The 18,659-nt window shown below is 38.2% G+C and overlaps 1 protein-coding gene across 4 annotated transcripts in view; it reads left to right on the top strand.

Moving 5' to 3' along the window:
* srpk1b (SRSF protein kinase 1b) overlaps positions 1–18,659 on the top strand; it is a 62,216-nt gene that overhangs the window by 35,625 nt on the left and 7,932 nt on the right. For 3 of the 4 annotated variants that reach the window (XM_017712820.2, XM_017712802.2, XM_017712811.2), the window contains 11 exons: positions 682–800; positions 2,014–2,122; positions 2,433–2,520; positions 2,808–2,895; positions 3,952–4,058; positions 5,171–5,336; positions 9,519–9,544; positions 10,550–10,766; positions 12,394–12,855; positions 13,773–13,873; positions 17,308–17,415. In XM_017712820.2, coding sequence (XP_017568309.1) covers positions 682–800; positions 2,014–2,122; positions 2,433–2,520; positions 2,808–2,895; positions 3,952–4,058; positions 5,171–5,336; positions 9,519–9,544; positions 10,550–10,766; positions 12,394–12,855; positions 13,773–13,873; positions 17,308–17,415 — 1,591 coding nt within the window. The remainder of the gene's footprint in view (positions 1–681; positions 801–2,013; positions 2,123–2,432; positions 2,521–2,807; positions 2,896–3,951; positions 4,059–5,170; positions 5,337–9,518; positions 9,545–10,549; positions 10,767–12,393; positions 12,856–13,772; positions 13,874–17,307; positions 17,416–18,659) is intronic. The other variant, XM_017712829.2, reaches the window with a different exon arrangement.

Raw genomic sequence — 18,659 nt, 5'->3', positions numbered from 1 at the left:
ATGTCATACAATGAAAGCCTATTTAGGGAACCAAAATGGGCTCATTTATGCCATCACTCTAAAATACACTTTTGGTCCCTTTTATATTTAAAACAAACAATGAGCAGCTAATCTTTGACCTGTGTTTTGTTCACCATTTCAGACAGAAAATGACCACCACAGTGTTGTTTTCCCTCATACTTCTGTGTTATTTCAGAGATACTCATGCATCTTTTCTATTCCTACGCTCTTTAAAGTTAATGTGCCAAAGGGATTTTTTTTGCAGTGATACAATAGATGAACCACTTTTGATAACAATTTAACAATGTTATCAAAACAAAATTTTGATCCACCACCACATCGGTGTTGCTGCAATACTGAGAATGATCCACCACCCATATAGTACCTGCTTTGTGAGGTAACATAAGGACACATGCTTTTGTAGCGCTGTAGTGTTGGTAGAAGTTAAGTTGTGGTCCATATCAAACCTGGAACACTCTAATCAGCAATTCTGCATGCAGCAATTAAACCGAGGCCTCTTCTACATTCCCTGAATTACTGTCTTCTTCCAGGACAGTGGATAAAGATGAGCTTCTGGCACATAGAACTGCCCCACTTTCAAATGTGTCGCTATTGTACTATGGTCCTATAGCTGCCAGAGTTATCTCTGTGTGCTGATGATAAGTGCTCTCCACCCTGCAGGCCAGAGCCCCACCCACGGGGAGCTGCCCAGCCGTCCGACTCTGCTCTGCAGGAGCAAGAGGAGGAGATTCTGGGCTCTGATGATGAGGAACAGGAGGACCCCAACGACTACTGCAAGGGTGAGAGCCGTGATCGTGAACGCTGTAAAGAAACCTATACAAAAAAATTACCAATTTTCAGAAGGTAAATGTACTGATAATCAAAATGATCAGCTGTTGTACTTTTACAGTGAAAAATTAAAGGGGAACAGTCACGTGCTCTTATGGAGTTTAAAAAAAAAAAAGCTTCACTTTCACATTTTCTGTTGATAGTGTTGGAATATGAAACGTTTGGTTGTGAAACAAAGTTCTGAGGATGTGACAGAAGACAAAAAACAAACAGTGAGTCAGGCTAAAGCATGAGGGGAGAAACACACTCTAGTCTATGAGATCAGCTTTTGAAAGAGCATATTTACCTCAGTTTGAAGTGGCTTAGCCGAACTGAGACAAACATCGATTTTTATTTATTTATTTTTGTAGCTGAAGCATATTTGTCAGCAGTTAGAGACAGTCTACCTTCAGCTCTGCTTTTCCTTTTTTATGTTCCTTTCCATAGTGGTCACAGATATGTTGCAGTCCAGTCTGGAATTTATGTTCAAAAAGTCCTTTAAAAGTTTTGAGTGTGCACATTCTCTTCTAAATGTAAATGTGTGTTTTTGTTGTTATAGTAGCAAACCTCATTATGTTTCACTGCACTGCTGTGCCTGAACCACAACACACACTAACACACCACCACATCAGTGTTACTGCAGTGCTGATAATGATCCTCCACCCAAATAGTACCTGCACTGTGAGGGTCCATGAGGGTCCTGACCACTGAAGAACAGGGTAAAAGGGGGCTAACAAAGTATGCAGAGAAACAGATGGACTACAGCCTGTAATTGTAGTACTACAAAGTGCACCCTATGTATGTAAGTGGAGCTGATAAAATAGACAGTGAACGTAGAAACAAAAGAAGTGGTCATAATGTTATGCCTGATCAGTGTAGCTTCTGACTGTTAAAGCTGTGCAGCTTCTGACTGTTAAAGCTATTCAGCTTTAACAGCTGACTGTTAGTTTTTGATTGTTTTGAATTTAGTATTTTGAATGAATGAATATCAAAATAGCATCACATTGCTAAATTTCCTATATAACATTCAAAAGTTCATATCAGTGTTTCATTCACAGGATTTATGTTGCTGCCAGTAAATCTGTGGAAGCTGTGTATTGGCCTATTTTATTGGCCAAATGATAGATTGGTAAAGCTGAAGTCTGGACAGATCATATATTTCTTTGTCTCTCTGATTTTACGCAGGTGGTTATCACCATGTGAAAATTGGTGACCTGTACAACAGCCGTTACCATGTGATCCGCAAATTGGGCTGGGGTCATTTCTCCACGGTGTGGCTGGCGTGGGACATCCAGTGAGTTCTGATTTGTCCTTGCCTACTCTAAAAATAGGAGTATTATACCATAATTTTTTTCCCCAGCAAAATGTTTTTATACCATTTTATTTTGGTGTATCTTTATTTGAAGCTGTCTACAGGCATTCATAACAGCTACATAACTTGCTCATAATAATCCTTTGCTTGTGGAATGTCAGCATAAACATTCCTAAATGTCTGTATGTGATGTGACTGACTGAAAGAAGTAATGTATGTATGAAGTTTGGAAGTTGAAACCTTCAACTTTTGAAAGGTGTTTTCACTACACTGTTGTGTTTGTGTGCTGTAGGGGAAAGCGCTTCGTTGCCATGAAGGTGGTGAAGAGTGCAGAGCACTACACTGAAACGGCGCTGGATGAAATCAAGCTGCTGCGTGCGGTGAGCTTCTACTGACTCTGTCGCTTCCATGGCGACCACTGCAATGAATCATCATGTTAGAAGCGTTTATACCAGCTGATTTCTAGAATATTTCTCTCTGTGGTTTGAACTTAATGAAATTTATCCCCCTCTCCTTCTTTCCCGTGTCTCGAAGAAGGCATTTTCCTCTGAAGAGAACAGCTCTTAGTTTATATAGTAGTAAACAGAGGAAAATTGCATTTGAACCTTTCGTGACCTAAAAAAGCTGTCTGAAATGGTTAGACCCGCTTCTTGCCTTGCTTGTTTAGGTGCGAAACTCGGACCCAAATGACCCCAACAGAGAGAAAGTGGTGCAGTTGCTTGATGACTTCAAGATTTCAGGCATCAATGGCACACGTATCCTTTTGATTCTGTGTGAGACTTTTCTGTATTGTGTGCTTCTATTTTAGAGATCTTGGATGGGTCATTTGTAGATCTGTCATAGGCATGTGCTGATGTATCACATCACAGTAACTGCCTAACTTTTTTTTTTCCCACAGTTTACAATATCACAGTATTTTGTTTAGGAAAAAGTATTGCATGTTTAAATTCAACATGAATCAGAAATCATGCGGTTTCCTTATGTGCGGCATGTGGGACAAATATCAGGGAGGGTCTCCGAGCAAGCAAGAGTGTTTTTACTTAATGACTGGGGTGGATGTTTGTCTGAAAATTATGCAATAATGAACAACTGAGTTTTCCTACTTCAGCAGTCCATAGTCTGGGAACAATGGCATACTCTAAACTAACTACAATTCTTTGTGGAAGAATTATTTTGATTATTATTAGTTATAATTTCTTTAAAATTATTTTAAATCTAAAAGTACTGTTTTATGCTGTCACATTTTATAAAAGCAATAAAGGGTCCTTTTTTAGCATTCATGTAGGTTTATGTACCAAACAGTTTGTTAATTTTCACATGGATGTTTTCCAGCCGCTTTATCCCTTAGAATTAAAGCAGGTTGTTTTTGTGACGGTGCTTTTAAGACAGATAACATAAGTGATGTCTTTTTGGATTAGCTGCTCTCTCTTGTGCCTCATTCAAAAAGCAGCAGCCCAGACTGAAGCACTCCTTATAATTGATTAAATAATTGACATGACAGCACTAACAATTTTTTGCATCGGATACAGTTACTCTGCTGTGGGATAAGAGGTGTTACGTTTCATGTAGCATCTGCTTGTACAACGCACTACTACTGCAATACATTGAGATCTACCCGATTCCTCTCCCCACAGCTGTTGTACCAGGCAAAGTGCCCAGACGTGTTGCTCTTTTATGCTGGAGGAGCTTTTAATGAGGTTGCTTTGCCAGTTAATGGGAGCTGGGTTCACATTCCTCTCTAGTGCTCTCTTTTGTTCTTTACTTCTCTCTCTACTCTTGTCTTTGTGTTTGACCTTGATGTCCACTGTCAGATGTGTGCATGGTGTTTGAAGTCCTAGGTCACCACCTGCTCAAGTGGATCATCAAGTCTAACTACCAGGGTTTGCCCTTGCCCTGTGTTAAAAGCATCATTCGGCAGGTAAAGTGCTTTTGATTTTGTCTCTCACACTGAGATGCAAACTATGGAACTGGGATGTACCTAAATACATGCCCCCAGTGCACCTTTTAGAAAAGAATGGTGCATAACAGGTCCACTTACAAAACTTCAATTTAAGGCCGTCAAATTGAGCATGTTAACATATATTTTAAATGCCTTTAACGTTTTTTCTAGGTTTACCTTTATAATCCAGGCTAAAAACCAGCTGCTCACATGCTACATGTTGCCCCCTAATATCATGGTGAATGTGTTCCCTGAAGTACTTAGCATTTGAGCCTTCATTCACAGGCAAATCACACCTCTGAAACTGACCATATCAGTAATGCTAGCACTTGAAGTGGCATTCTATGGACGGTGCTTGTGGGAATTTATTATGGATAAATTAACAAATAACAAAAAAGCATTAGCAAAGTGTAAATCATGTGAGAGGTGCAGCATCTGTTGCTCTCCCTTAACATCAGTGATGAAAACTGAACTCTATGAAAATCACTGCATTTTCAAGTTCATTATAATTTTTCAGCTCATATATTCATAAAATGTTTTACTTTTTATTCATTCATTCAGCTTTTATTTAAACTTTGAAGTACACTGAGGATGAAGCTTCATTTTCAACATATGAGTTGGAAAAAAGCAAGTAGAAAATTCATTTGTAATGTAGATTAAAGAATTGAAATAAAAATGAATACCATGACAAAATCAACAAAATAATAACGTAAGCACAAAAAAAATTTAAAAATGGATTAAATGAAAAATGTAAACTACCCTAAGGCTAAAAGTAAGGTGAGCTTTACATGCCTTTGTTCTGCATTACTAAAGTGCTTAGTGAATAGAACCAAGGGTAATCCAATTATTGGTGTGAATTTGGTATGTACCATTATTGAAATTCTGCCTAACAGCATTTAAATTGCATTGATTATTTTAATTGCTTGGCAGTCCTATCTTAAATACATTTGAAGATGAGACTTAGTACAAATGTTAAAAACGACAGTGTTGTTAACATGATGAAGTTTTATTGTTAATTTCTGTCTAAAACCACAAAAAATCTTTTGCTGGAAAAAAAAATTTCTTTTTAAAATCCTAATTCTCACCTTTAGGTTTTACAAGGCCTGGACTACCTGCACACCAAGTGTAAGATCATTCACACGGACATAAAGCCAGAAAATATCTTAATGAATGTCAATGAGTCATACATCCGGAGGCTGGCGGCTGAGGCCACAGAGTGGCAGAAGTCTGGTGCTCCTCCCCCATCCGGCTCTGCAGGTGAGTCACTCTCAGGTCAGATGGCTGGAAAATTGGAGCTGTGTCAAAGTGCTTGCATTGTATGTGCCAGGAATGTCCAACTTCGTTCTTGTAGATTGAATGCCCTGCAGAGTTTGGCCCTAAAGGAAAGAAACACCTCTGTCTCTGCAAATTAAGATTAGAGTTCAGTCTAAACTCTGGGGGTACATCTGCAGGAGCAGGGTTGGGTATCCCTGGGTTATTTTGCATTTGGGCCACTGTCTTTGACTGAGATCTGATTGTACAATTTACAATACATTTTGAGCCATGGACTGCAGAATGAAAGGACACAGGCTGTGGACGATCCTATTTTTTAATACAAGCCAAAACTCACCAGTCTATCATTACATAAAATCCAGATCTATTCCACACACATTCTTGATATGAATGTATTAGTCTGCCTATTCTTTTGCGTGAAAATAGACATTTAAACATGAAAATTTACTCTGCTTTTTGAAGACTGATGGGGTTTAACGTTTTAAAGATTAGGTTTCTTTACAGGGGTTTACACAACCTAAGTAAAATACTAAATACTGACTTACATGAAGGAAAGAGACACTGTCTGTCCTGCCAGTGTAGGAGTATTTTAGATTGATTTTAAATCAATTGCCAGTATTTTTTTTTTTTTATATATATATATATATATATATATATATATATATATATATATATATATATATATATAAATATAAACACACACACACACACAGCTCAAAAAAATAAAGGGAACACTTAAACAACACAATATAACTCCAAGTAAATCAACTTCTGTGAAATCAAACTATCCACTAAAGAAGCAACGCTGATTGACAATTTCACATGCTGTTGTGCAAATGGAACAGACAACAGGTGGAAATTATTGTCAATTAGCAAGACACACTCAGTAATGGAGTGGTTCTGCAGGTGGGGACCACAGACCACTTCTCAGTACCGATGCTTTCTGGCTGATGTTTTGGTCACTTTTGAATGTTGGTGGTGCTTTCACACTCGTGGTAGCATGAGACGGACTGTACCACCCACACAAGTGGCCCAGGTAGTGCAGCTCGTCCAGGATGGCACATCAATGCGAGCTGTGGCAAGAAGGTTTGCTGTGTCTGTCAGCGTAGTGTCCAGAGGCTGGAGGCGCTACCAGGAGACAGGCCGGTACACCAGGAGACATGGAGAAGGCCGTAGGAGGGCAACAACCCAGCAGCAGGACCGCTACCTCTGCCTTTGTGCAAGGAGGAACAGGAGGAGCACTGCCAGAGCCCTGCAAAATGACCTCCAGCAGGCCACAAATGTGCATGTGTCTGCACAAACGGTTAGAAACCGACTCCATGAGGATGGTATGAGGGCCCGACGTCCACAGATGGGGGTTGTGCTCACAGCCCAACACTGTGCAGGAAGCTTGGCATTTGCCAGGGAACACCAGGATTGGCAAATTCGCCACTGGTGCCCTGTGCTCTTCACAGATGAAAGCAGGTTCACACTGAGCACATGTGACAGACGTGACAGAGTCTGGAGATGCCGTGGAGAGCGATCTGCTGCCTGTAACATCCTTCAGCAAATATTCAAAGTTGTTCATCCGTTTGAACATTAAATATCTTGTCTTTGTAGTGTATTCAATTGAATATAGGTTGAAAAGGATTTGCAAATCGTGTTATTATATTTATATATATATATATATATATATATATATATATATATATATATATATATATATATATATATATATATATATAATGAATAAATGTAGGAACGTTTCCTTTGAATTCAAAATATTTTTTTTCTAAATCTCTGCATGATTTAATGTTTTGATATGAAATGTTTAATCATAGAGAAACATGCTTGTATTTCTTTACAGTGGTGGTGATGGGAACTAAACAAGTTTTGCCTTTTATTGTATGAAATGGCTGTGCACTTCTGCAGTTTTATTTCAGTGCTCAAATGTACTTTTTCCCCCAGTTTTTATGGAAATCATTTCAGGTATAACTTATGAATCAATGCTTTTGGTTAAACTACACAATAGCAGACTGGAAAACTTTTTCACCCTTACAGAAAGGAAAGACTAACGTCTGTCCTGCCAACGTTGGAGTATTTTTGCTACCTTACTTAATTTTTCAATTAATTGCCAGTATTTTCTTTTTCAGTTAGTAGTAGTTATTGCTGGTTGTTATTGTCTTAATAATGTGAATAAATAAATGATAAATTTAGCTAGGAAAGTTAAAATGACTAAGTCTTTAAGTGTATTCAGTGAGTGTCCAAAGACCAGTTTTGAGCACTTATTTTGATCGTTAAACTGTTGATTAAATACAATCACTTAAGTTTTTTCAAGTTTTTTACTTTGCCTTTTAACATCCTGCATGTACCTTTCTGCATGAACGTGTTTTATAAAGCACATCCAACACCAAAAGTATATCTCAGAAAAATCATAAAACAATGCCAAGGCATCAGGCAGTGTAGTCATAATCATTTTATGTAGTAACTTTATGTGAGAGAGCTTTTAGAGGCATTAACCACTTCAGACATTTGGTTCCAATCACTACTACTGTGAACAATTTTGTCTTGGTAGGTTTCTCTCTAATGGCATATTTCACAACAAGCACTCTGCATCTTAACAGTTTCCCTCTGAATGGTTGCATAATGCAAATATGTTGAACAATAAGGGCAAATCACCTTTAATGCTGAAACAAATGATTGCATGACAAAAGCATGATTTTTCAATGCTGTTGTTGCGTTCAATTCAGATATAATTTACTTTTGTCTCATCACTGTTACTGCAGCTACAAGCCTGCAGGTGCATGAAGACCAACTCCAGTAGACTAGTATGACCCCAAAATGGATGGTAAACCTTTAGATGCAATCTCCAGAAAATGCTGCGAGGGGATTAGCTTGATTTGCTGGACTGGATCCTCATAACCGACATATATGATCTGATCTTTAGAACATTGCAGTGTGTCAGAGAATTTACAAAACTAGTAAACTAGAATAAAGCTCTTAAATAATGAAGATAATTATGCTGGAGTTAACGTCTTGTTCACCAGCTTTTTGAAAATTTTCTTTTACACCTTAAATGATGTGTTAGCTACAATTAGCAGTCTTAGAACCAATTTTGAAAACAAAGCTGCTGAATAAGAAGCAGACATGTCACCAAAATATTTGTAGACATCCAGTTTACCTCAACAAGTGCGTCCTTCATCAGAAAGTACCTTACATGTTTGCATAGAAATTTTAATAAGCAGTTAACAAGTGTCTATACAAGCAAAGCTATAATCAGCCATTGGAGCTGCTGGAATGTTGAATGTGTTTTTTACTTTCTATATCTTTTGCTAATATGCAGTTTGGGACTCTAAAGTGCTTTACTGCCTTTACTGGATGGGTTGTAGTTGGCATAAAACTGCCACTGCAGCACCGACTGAACTTCAAGTTGCCTATCAAAACAGTGGCAGCTTGATTGCATGGTGTTAGAATAATAAGTGTTTCCATAGCAATGTGAATTCATCTCCGAATGTGTGGACACACCCACTCTTAAAACTATCACAGTGCAGCCAATGAAAGCATGAAGCTCGCCTTGTACAGTGATAGTAGCACACACTCCTAATCCTCATGTTGATCCATTTTATGCATGTATGCATCCCTGCTGCTCTAGGGTAGTTTGAGGGTTATGGGTCAATTTTGTGCCCCTTTGCATTTAACCAGACTGTGCTTAGAATGATGCCCTGCCCCACCTCACACATCAAAAATCCACCCTGCAGTTAATGAATTGATCTGAATATTATGTACTCTGTGGTTGTGTATGTGACGTAAGCTGAACTCTACACTGAAAACATTGTTTAAAAACTGGAAGTATTGAGTCACGTTTCAGTGATTCACTGGTGAAAGCCATTAGAACATTTTCAATTATGCAATGTTAAAGCTGCTGCGCACATCTAAAAGAGGGAGCTGTGAGTCATTCGCTTGGCTTTAAAATAAACCCATCCCCCAGCCAAGTGCATGATGATGAATTCCCATGGTCAAAATCTCTATGGAGGGCCTCAGTGAAGCCGTCTTTGAAGTTTGCCAAGGCTGCCTCCCTACATGCTGTTCAGCATGGCAGCATGTTTGTCCTGGTTTCATGTTCTTTTTCTCAGTTAACATGAAACTCAAGTGTGTTTTTTTTTTTTTTTCTGTTTTGTTTTTTTGCAGTAAGCACAGCTCCAGCCCCCAAACAGGTGAGTCAGACAGTTGTCAGTCATTTATTCATTCATTCATTTAATTCTGAGTGATGGGTTTAAAATTATGCTAAAAGTGCTTAAAGTCAATGTGAATCACAATGCATCTTTCTTCTTTATTGTGATTTATTTCAAAATGATGTAGATACTCACATGGAAAATAATTGTGAACAAGTCATGATTTCAGTATAGAATTTGATTGGGTCATGAAAAGTGAGCATGCTGAAATGAACATGGACTGTTAGCAGAATCCATCTGTTTTTCAGAAAAGCCAAAGGTAGAAAAATAAAATTAACAGATTTTGCATTAAGTGAAGTACATTTTGACTTGGATTTTTCATTAAATGGAACATATTGACTTATGACTTATTTGCTTACCTACTTTTTACGGCATCGGTGAAATGGCGGTTAGCAGGCTAGCCGTTTAGCATTTATGTGGCTTTTGCTTTTCTTAACGTTTCATAGCAAAGGGTAGAGAAAACGACTTCAGGAAATCAAACAAATTTATTGTAAAAGTAAATCAGTGTACAAGCGCATCTTGATTTCATTTACCAACCTGTCTCACAGCAATCAAACATCAGACACAGCTTAGAGGTAGGCAAAAGTCATTACACTTGGATCAAAGATTACAGAGAAATATGAATTTTGAATGACACAATAGTGTGCTTTTAGCCATGTTAAAGAGAAGCGAGCTTTCAGTTGAAATCTATACTGAAGGAGTCAACAACCAAACTGTATCATCCCAATGAAAGAAAGTTAAAGAATGTTGCTTCAATACCTGTTACAAACTTTAGATATATACAGTTAATTTATAGAGATGCTGTAAAATAGCAACATTATCCACTGTTAGGTTGATGCTAACAAAACAGGCAAATCCCTAGTATGAGTCTAGCACAAATTAGCATGATCTTTGCGATGCTAATACAAAAACTACTTTCAAACCAGTAAGCTTTTATCTTTTAAGATTATGCTATGATTTAAATCAATTTTTTTTTGTTTCTCTCAGATGGCAAAAATGTCTAAGAACAAGAAGAAAAAGCTGAAGAAAAAGCAGAAGCGGCAGGCAGAGCTGCTGGAGAAGCGCATCCTGGACATCGAGGGACTGGAGAGGGGGAATGAAGGGGGTGAGGATGAGGAGGAAGAAGAAGCAGAAACCCCTGACAGCACTCCATCAGTCCCCAACAGTCACACACTGCAGGAAATCGTAGCCGAGGCCACCTTGGGTGAGTGCGTCCCGAGGGAAGGAGGAAGGGTGGAAGAGAGGGAGAAGGAAAGAGAAGTGAGATGTCAAATGAAAGTCATGATAGAAAATAAATATTCAAGCAGTTCATACTGTTTATAAAATCTTTTGAAGTGTGAATGACATGATGGTGACATCATGAGACGTCTCACTTTGGTGATAAAAATAGTACATCATCCTCACTGCTCAGCTGAATCTGAATGAAGCTCAGCTGCAATCTCATTCAGTATGACTAGATGCTGCTGCAACAATCTGTGACTCACCGCTGGCATGATAATGCCTCAGAATAAAGATATGACTCATGCTGCTTTCCTGTATTAATAACTACTGAATACTTAACTTGGAATTACATCATTTTAAGTGAAGGTAGTTGATCATCCAACACGTTTGGTATTGCTTCTTTAGTTTTGCACCGGAACTACAATATGTGGCTACATATTGACTCCACAAAGTATTGGAACATTGTTGCTTTACTTATAATGTATAAAGTGTGTTGAGTTAGGGAACAAAATGGCAAACTATGTGACATTTTATTTTAAATTCACCATTCCAAGATCTGTCTGCTGATCTAGGTCTCCTTCTGTCTACTTGACTGGCCCAGACTTTGACATTTCCACCTCTGTGCTACACAGTACTCTTAGTGCAGTCTGGTTGGAATTCTGTTTCAGGCTTTCTCCAAGAAAAGAGCCTACCATCAGTTTGATGATGTGCTAAGTGTTTTTTGCCATAATAAAAATTGCTTTGTTTACCACTGGTAAACTTAGCATCTTTTATGTTACTTTAGAAATGTTAAAGTATCTAAATACTTTTTGGGCCACTGTATGTTTGTCATTGACCAAATCAGAATGATTTTAAACATAAAGGCTGGCTGTACTTCAGGATGGAAAGTTTGCATCCAGTCAGCAGTAGAAGGAGCCCATTTTAATAATGGCAAAGACATGCAGAACAAACAAAACCATAACATTGACATGAGTAGCAAAATGTTGTTGCATTTGAGGCTGTAATGGAAAATAAACCAAGTACATAATGGATTGGGTTTATTTCTTGTTTTCAAATTGCTGTTAAACAGTTAGAGCTTCTGTAAGTACTGTTAAACACAATGAGGGGAAAAATGAATGCACAGCACAGATAGCTTGCTGCTACCATAACATAGAGTTCTCATAGAGGCACTACAGACATTGGTGTTAGCCGTTAAATAAAGGTTTCTTTAAATTAAACAGTGCAATGAACTTTCTGCCTAGTGCATGTTCATGATGTATATGACCACACACAGTCCTGTTAATGGTAAAGTTATCAATCTGGGAAGATCAGCTTAAAAAAAGATGGTCACCTTTAGTAGCTTATAGGCTCAGCAGCCGCATTAGGATCATGTAGTATGTCGGACAGTGGATATTTACAGATTTAGATGCTATGAGTCAGGAACCACATTTAAGTGTGTTTATCTGAGCTTGCTATACAACATGTCCTAATGCAGTTTGAGGCAAATGTAAAAAAAAAAAAAAAAATTTGACACTGACGTTGAAGGACATTGCTAATGCTTGTGATAGAAATTGTACTGAGGTACTTAAGCTGAAATAACACATTCCTTGTTCACCTTGTGCTTATTCCAGATTGTGTTCCAGACAGCTGGTCTCAGCATAGAGAATGTGCCATGGACGGGAACTGTAACAGTCTCAGTCGAGGCCACGAGAATGCAGAGACTGCAGATTTTCAGCAGCAGGCGAAGGATGACACCCCCATCAACCCTTACGACATTGGCACAGAGGTGTCAGATTTGCAGCCTGTTAACCCTTACCCGGCATGCAACGGCACAGCACCGAGCGAGCCCAGCCACCCGTCCCCTGCCGCTGAGGGTAATGGACCTTTGCTTTGTGACGTGCTTGAGTCGCAGGGCCTTACAGGGCAGCAGAAACAGGAGAGGGGGGACAAAGAGGTCAAACTAAATGGCTCCGGGTGCGTTAATGGTCAGGAAGGCCCCACTTCGCAGGAGGCCCCCAAAAAGGACCTGGCCCCTACGTTGGAGATGGACCCCAGCTTGCCAGCAGGCCCAGAGCAGGAGAGTTTAAAGGACGGTCAGTGAAGAGGCCCAGTGGAGGACTCCCATACCTTGCCCCTTTTGTGCTAATTACTAACCTTCACCTCTCTGTGTTTTCACCTGTAGAGTTTAGCATCCGGCTTTCCTAACTGTTGTTGGGTCTTGTGGGGTTTCTAACACGCTTACAGTCGCATATTTTTCTGTTTGTGATGTGGCTTGTTTTTGTTTCTTTAAGTTTTATTTTTTGTAGTGTGCTGGCAAAACCTAACAACCACAGGCTAAGCTTTTTAGTTTGTGAATCTAGACTGTTGGAAATGAATGTTATTTTGTGGCAAATTATTATCGATCTTATAGGTATTGATATAGCAGTCAATATTCAGCTCGAATGCATCACTTAAGTATTCATCAAATTGATTCAAGATCAGTCTCTCTTACCTGAGAGTCTGATTAAATGGATTAATTAGTGTGACAGTGCCACCTCATTTATGCTTAGCCCAGGGATTAGAAATGCTTCATGTTCCTGCTTGAAATGGGGTTTCTAATACTTGGCTTACACTTCTAAATCATTTAAACTAGAATCAGACCTTTGAATCATGCTGGTTCATATCCTAGTAATTTAGCACAAAATGTGTTAACCTTTAGCTCACCTTTAGGAAAGGGTGCCAGGCCTTGTTTTCTGCTTCTAAAATGCCAGACTGATACTTCTGCAGCGTCAGTCACTGATTCCTAGAGGGCCGATATGTCTGCTGGCTCACTGCAGCGCTTTATTGATCTAAACAATTGATTGGCTCTAAACTCCCCATCCAGACTTCCACATCAGACTAACTGATTAAACACCACACCAGCAAACACATTAGCCCTTCTAGCCCCCTGTCTAGCAGTGTCTGAAGAGTAACATTGATTGTAAAGTCATCTCTGTCTCTTCCCTCCTCTCCTATGCTTGTTTCCCTGCAGCTAAGCTTGCAGCAGGGAACCTGCTAGTCAACCCCCTGGAACCTCTAAATGCTGACAAGATCCTGGTTAAAATCGCTGACCTGGGTAACGCCTGCTGGGTGGTGAGTAGAGTGGCCTTCATCTCAGTGGTCTTCCTTATGCTGAAAACACAAACAAGTGACAAAGAGAAGGCCTGCATAAATGAGTGCAGTTCAGGGCTGTATGATAATGACATAAAATGTATGTTTGATAATATTTGACAGTTTTATGTTGACTATGAGAAGTGATAAACAGCAATGTGTAAACAGAAATCTAACCTTTCCTTAAAGCAAGTAGCAAGTTAGCAAGTGCCAAGTTAGAAAAGCACCATTTACTGTTATGCAAACTAAAATTGAACAAAAATACCATGAGCTACTTACATCAGGAACTGCAAGCACATTTTAGATGCACTAAAAAGCTGGGAAACAGTCAGCATTACCTCAACAGCTTTTGCTATAAAAGTTGCAAAAATAAAAAAATATATATATTTTTAGGCACACAAAACATCAATGTTATTTTATTTATTGTTTAGTTTTTAAATGCGTTTTGGCAGTAGCTATTATTGCCTTGTACACTTAAAACACGGTAGTGAGTGTGAAAATACACTCACCGGCCACTTTATTAGGTATAAGTTTTTACTTGCTAGTAAAAGGTTGGACCCTCTTTTGCCTTCAGAGCTGCCTTAATTCTTCGTGGCAGACTTTCAACAAGGTGTTGGAAATTCCTCAGAGATTTTGGTTCGGTTATTTGAGTTACTGTTGCCTTTCTATCATCTCAAACCAGTCTGCCCATTCTCCTCTGACCTCTCACATCAAGAAGGCATTTTTGTCCACACAACTGCCGCTTACTGGATGTTTTCTCTTTTTTTCAGACCATTCTCTGTAAACCCTAGAGATTCTTATGCATGAAAATCCCAGTAGATCAGCCATTTCTGAAATACTCAGACTAGCCCATCTGGTAACAACCATACCATGTTCAGAGTCACTTAAATTCCATTCTGATGCTCGGTTTGCACTTCAGCAAGTTGTCTTGACCACCTCTACATGCCTTAATGCATTGAGTTGTGGCCATGTGATTGGCTGATTAGCTATTTGTGTTAACAAGCAATTGAACAATTGAATTGAAAGTGGCTGGTGAGTGTAATGCTATGGTTTGATGCATTTTTACAGGCTGGTAGTTCAGGATCCATTTCTCTCATGTGTTTATCACAGAAACTGATTGTGATAATGATAGAAATAGGCTATATCATGCAGCCCTAGACATTTGTACTGCATGATACAGTTAATCACTTATTTTTGTACTGTGGCATGTGTAATAATCCTGAGCAGGCCCTGGAGACCCTGGAGTTCACCTCTATTTTGCATCAAAATGCTTAGTCACAAAGACTGATAAACAGGCCAGTGTTTGAATAGGAGCAGTGACTAAAAAGACACCTGCTTTTAAATCTATGAGTAAGACATGAGTAAATAGGGTTAGAAATTGTTTGAAAGCACATGGTGATGCAGCTCTTCCTTAGGTGAATGAGTGTCAATGCAGGATGTGTTCAGACTGTCAGCAAGAAAAGTCTTTCCACACCTACGCAAAAAGGGATATTATAGTAGAGATGCAGTACATAAACCTCTCTTTACCAAGATTTCTGCACATTTTAGAGTTCAGTAGTAAAAAACCCTTACACACTGTCTACTAATTACTCTAAAAAAAGATCTTTCTGGAAAAAATTAATGGTGAAATAATTAATCATTCTCAATATTTTCCTGCAAGTGAGTGAGTATGTGTGGCACACACCAAGAGAACAGTAGAGGCCCAAATGTTTGACCTCAGTCAGTGACAAGGTCAGGTGGCTTTGTTGTGATGTGAGGGGCATTTTGCTGGCATAATTTGAATCCACTTGTCCCTTTAGAGGAAGGGTCACTACAAATCAATGCAACATTAACCTGACTGATCACATTAATCCTGTAATGAAACCTCTTTGTTCTGATGGGAGAGCTCTCTTGTAGGATGATGACCCTGAAGTCCCTGAATGATTTGAGTATGAAAATGATCTGAATGTTGATGAGAGATTTTGGAAAGACATGTTAAATGCCTTTCTCCACCCCATTTTCCATTTTTGAAGACTTATTAATTGTTAGTTTGTTGCTTGTATATGCATTCATATGCAGTCGATTTCTGAACTGACAACCAATATGAATAACAACCAGAAATTAACCAATTATGTAGAGGCAGTTACCAACCCTAATAACAGACTTTTTTTTTTTTTTGGCATTTTAAACGTGGGTCACAATATGACAAATGTAATATCACAAGACATGATGCACAATTTGTATTAGATTATTTAGTTGTTTTGAGGTTGCATAACGTGGTACTGACTCAGTGAAACAGTAAATCCAAATTACAATGATTTTTATTCAGTATTTCATATACTATGCTACACTACAGGCATCACTACAGACAGTATCCACAATATGCTTAGACAACATATTGCAACATACTGCATCACTGTCATGACAAATTATCGTGTACAAGCAGAAGATTTTGCTGTCCTGTTATACGAATGCACAAGTCTTCAGGTGTGCAAACACATCAGTGTCAAATTTTGAATTAATGCACTTTTTCAAAGCGAGACAGTTCAGTCTAGCACCTGTGCACTCTGATAATGCAGCTATGATGTAAAACAGCAGAATGTGGCTCAGTTTTGTCATATTGAAACAAGCGTGAGGTTCCCTGAAAATGTTGGTGGTGTTGGTTCTGGAAATTCAATGGTTTTTGGCCTTTTCCTTTCCACACAGAGATCTTTTCCAGATTCCTTGGATCTTTTGATGAAATACACTGTAGAGGTTGAAATACTTAAAATTCCTAGCTGAGGAACATTTATTTTTAAACAGATTTTTAGCTGATGCATTTTTGGAAAAGTGGTGAGCCATGACCTATGTTTCTTTCCTAAATGCTCATTTTATATCTAAACACAGTTGCATCAACTATTTAAGGTGTGGTTGAACATTTTACAGTATTTTAAATTGCCCCTTTTCCTACTTTTTTGGAACATGCTGCAACCTATCAATTTCAAAATTAACATACATTTACAAAAACAATGAAGTACTGTTTTAGTTCAAATACAGGTAAAAGTAGATTTATAAATCACTTCATTCTGTTTTTATTTGCATTTAACATACTGTTCCAAATTTTATGGGATTGGAGTTGAAGGCAAGGTAACTAACTTTTGAAGTTTTGACAATGAACTTGATATAACGTTCCACCACTGGTGACTACGTGCTCAAATGTGGATCTGAGGTGTTGGTTGTAATTATTGGCTTTAATTCCAATATCAAAACTATAACAATCAGTACATTTTCCCATTTATCAGTGATTGTCATATTGACTGCCACTATATATCATGTACCCCTAGCTCTACTAATTCAGCTGATCTAGGCTTCTTTGCAGTCTCTCAATACAGTACAGATGTACCAGTGTGGTTGGGATATTGTCTGAGGTATCCTCTTTCTGTCTCTCTTTCATTCAGCACAAACATTTCACAGATGATATTCAAACACGGCAGTACCGTTCTCTGGAAGTGCTGATTGGAGCAGGTTACGGCACTCCAGCAGACATCTGGAGCACTGCATGCATGGTGAGCTCATTAGTGTATGGTTAGAATAATTCAAGTGGAAATGATACTTGTCTTAACTGCTGTTAATTTCAAATCTTTTTACTGTGTTTACTGTATTCTGTTTTAACACTTAGGCAACATTGTTTTAGGATTGCATTGTGATGTCCTGTTTTATAATAGGCTTGTATATGTATTAGGCTTTTTTTTACATTTCTTACATTACACTTTTGTTACATTTCATACATGTTACACTTGAAGTAAGTTCAGGATTTAAGAATTCTTTAATGCCATTTATACAAGTGGTACAGCTGCTTTAAGCGTTCTCTGTCAAAGAGCATCAGTCTAGTCCACCAACTTTGTGCCTACATTCATTGACCATTTTATTGGGTACCATACTACATTAAATGCACATTAAGTTTTGAATAATCATTCAAAAGTTTTGAATCACTGTATATGTATAAAGTGGTTCTATTGTTGTTACTATAGAACTGTAGATTTTAACTATTTAGTTGGAAGATGTGGGAAAAAATTATCAAAGCTACTGTACAGAGAAAGCTGTATAGCATCAATAAAGTTATAAGAAAAGTAACCAGGATGTCTTGTATTTGAAGAGTTATCTGCTTTGAGATTTTATCATCACTTATCAAAGCATTACTTTAAATAGATAATTGTAGCATATTGTAGAAATATTAACTAAGCATTTTAAAATACCTTCTGCTGTCTAGCTTACAGTATTTCTGAAGTTTTTATTGAATAAAATAGCAGCAATTATTTATGCGACCAGTGATTTCCCACATTTGAGTAAAAAGTTTTTTACATTCATGTTAAAATTTTGTCTACTGGAATTCTGTGAAGCTACTTTGTGACATCAGTTGTAAAAAGCGCTATACAAATAAATTTGACTTGACAATGTATTTACTCTGCGCAGGTACAGACCATAAACAGAAACTATATAAAATGCACTTGTAAGAGACAATAATGTTAAAGTAAATGTGTGCTTGAGTGTGATTGTGTTTTTTCCAAAGGCAGCTACAGTGCCTGTATTTGTCAAGCTGCAGTTGACCGTATTCTGTTGCTCTCTTGGCTCCTGCCCTGCGCTGTAATGCTCAGACTCAGCACTTTTCCTTTAACAGTAAGGTCAGAGGGAGCTAAACCTCTGGCCCCATCAGCATTTTGAACCCACTGTTTTAAAAAAAAAAAAAAAAAAAAAAAAAAAAAAAAGGCTACAGGCTGCGCACTGTCGCATCAAGCAGGCCTTGATTTGG

The sequence above is a fragment of the Pygocentrus nattereri genome, chromosome 21 (assembly GCF_015220715.1).
Source record: "Pygocentrus nattereri isolate fPygNat1 chromosome 21, fPygNat1.pri, whole genome shotgun sequence".
Lineage (NCBI taxonomy): Eukaryota > Metazoa > Chordata > Actinopteri > Characiformes > Serrasalmidae > Pygocentrus > Pygocentrus nattereri.
This window is presented reverse-complemented; position numbering and strand designations above follow the sequence as displayed.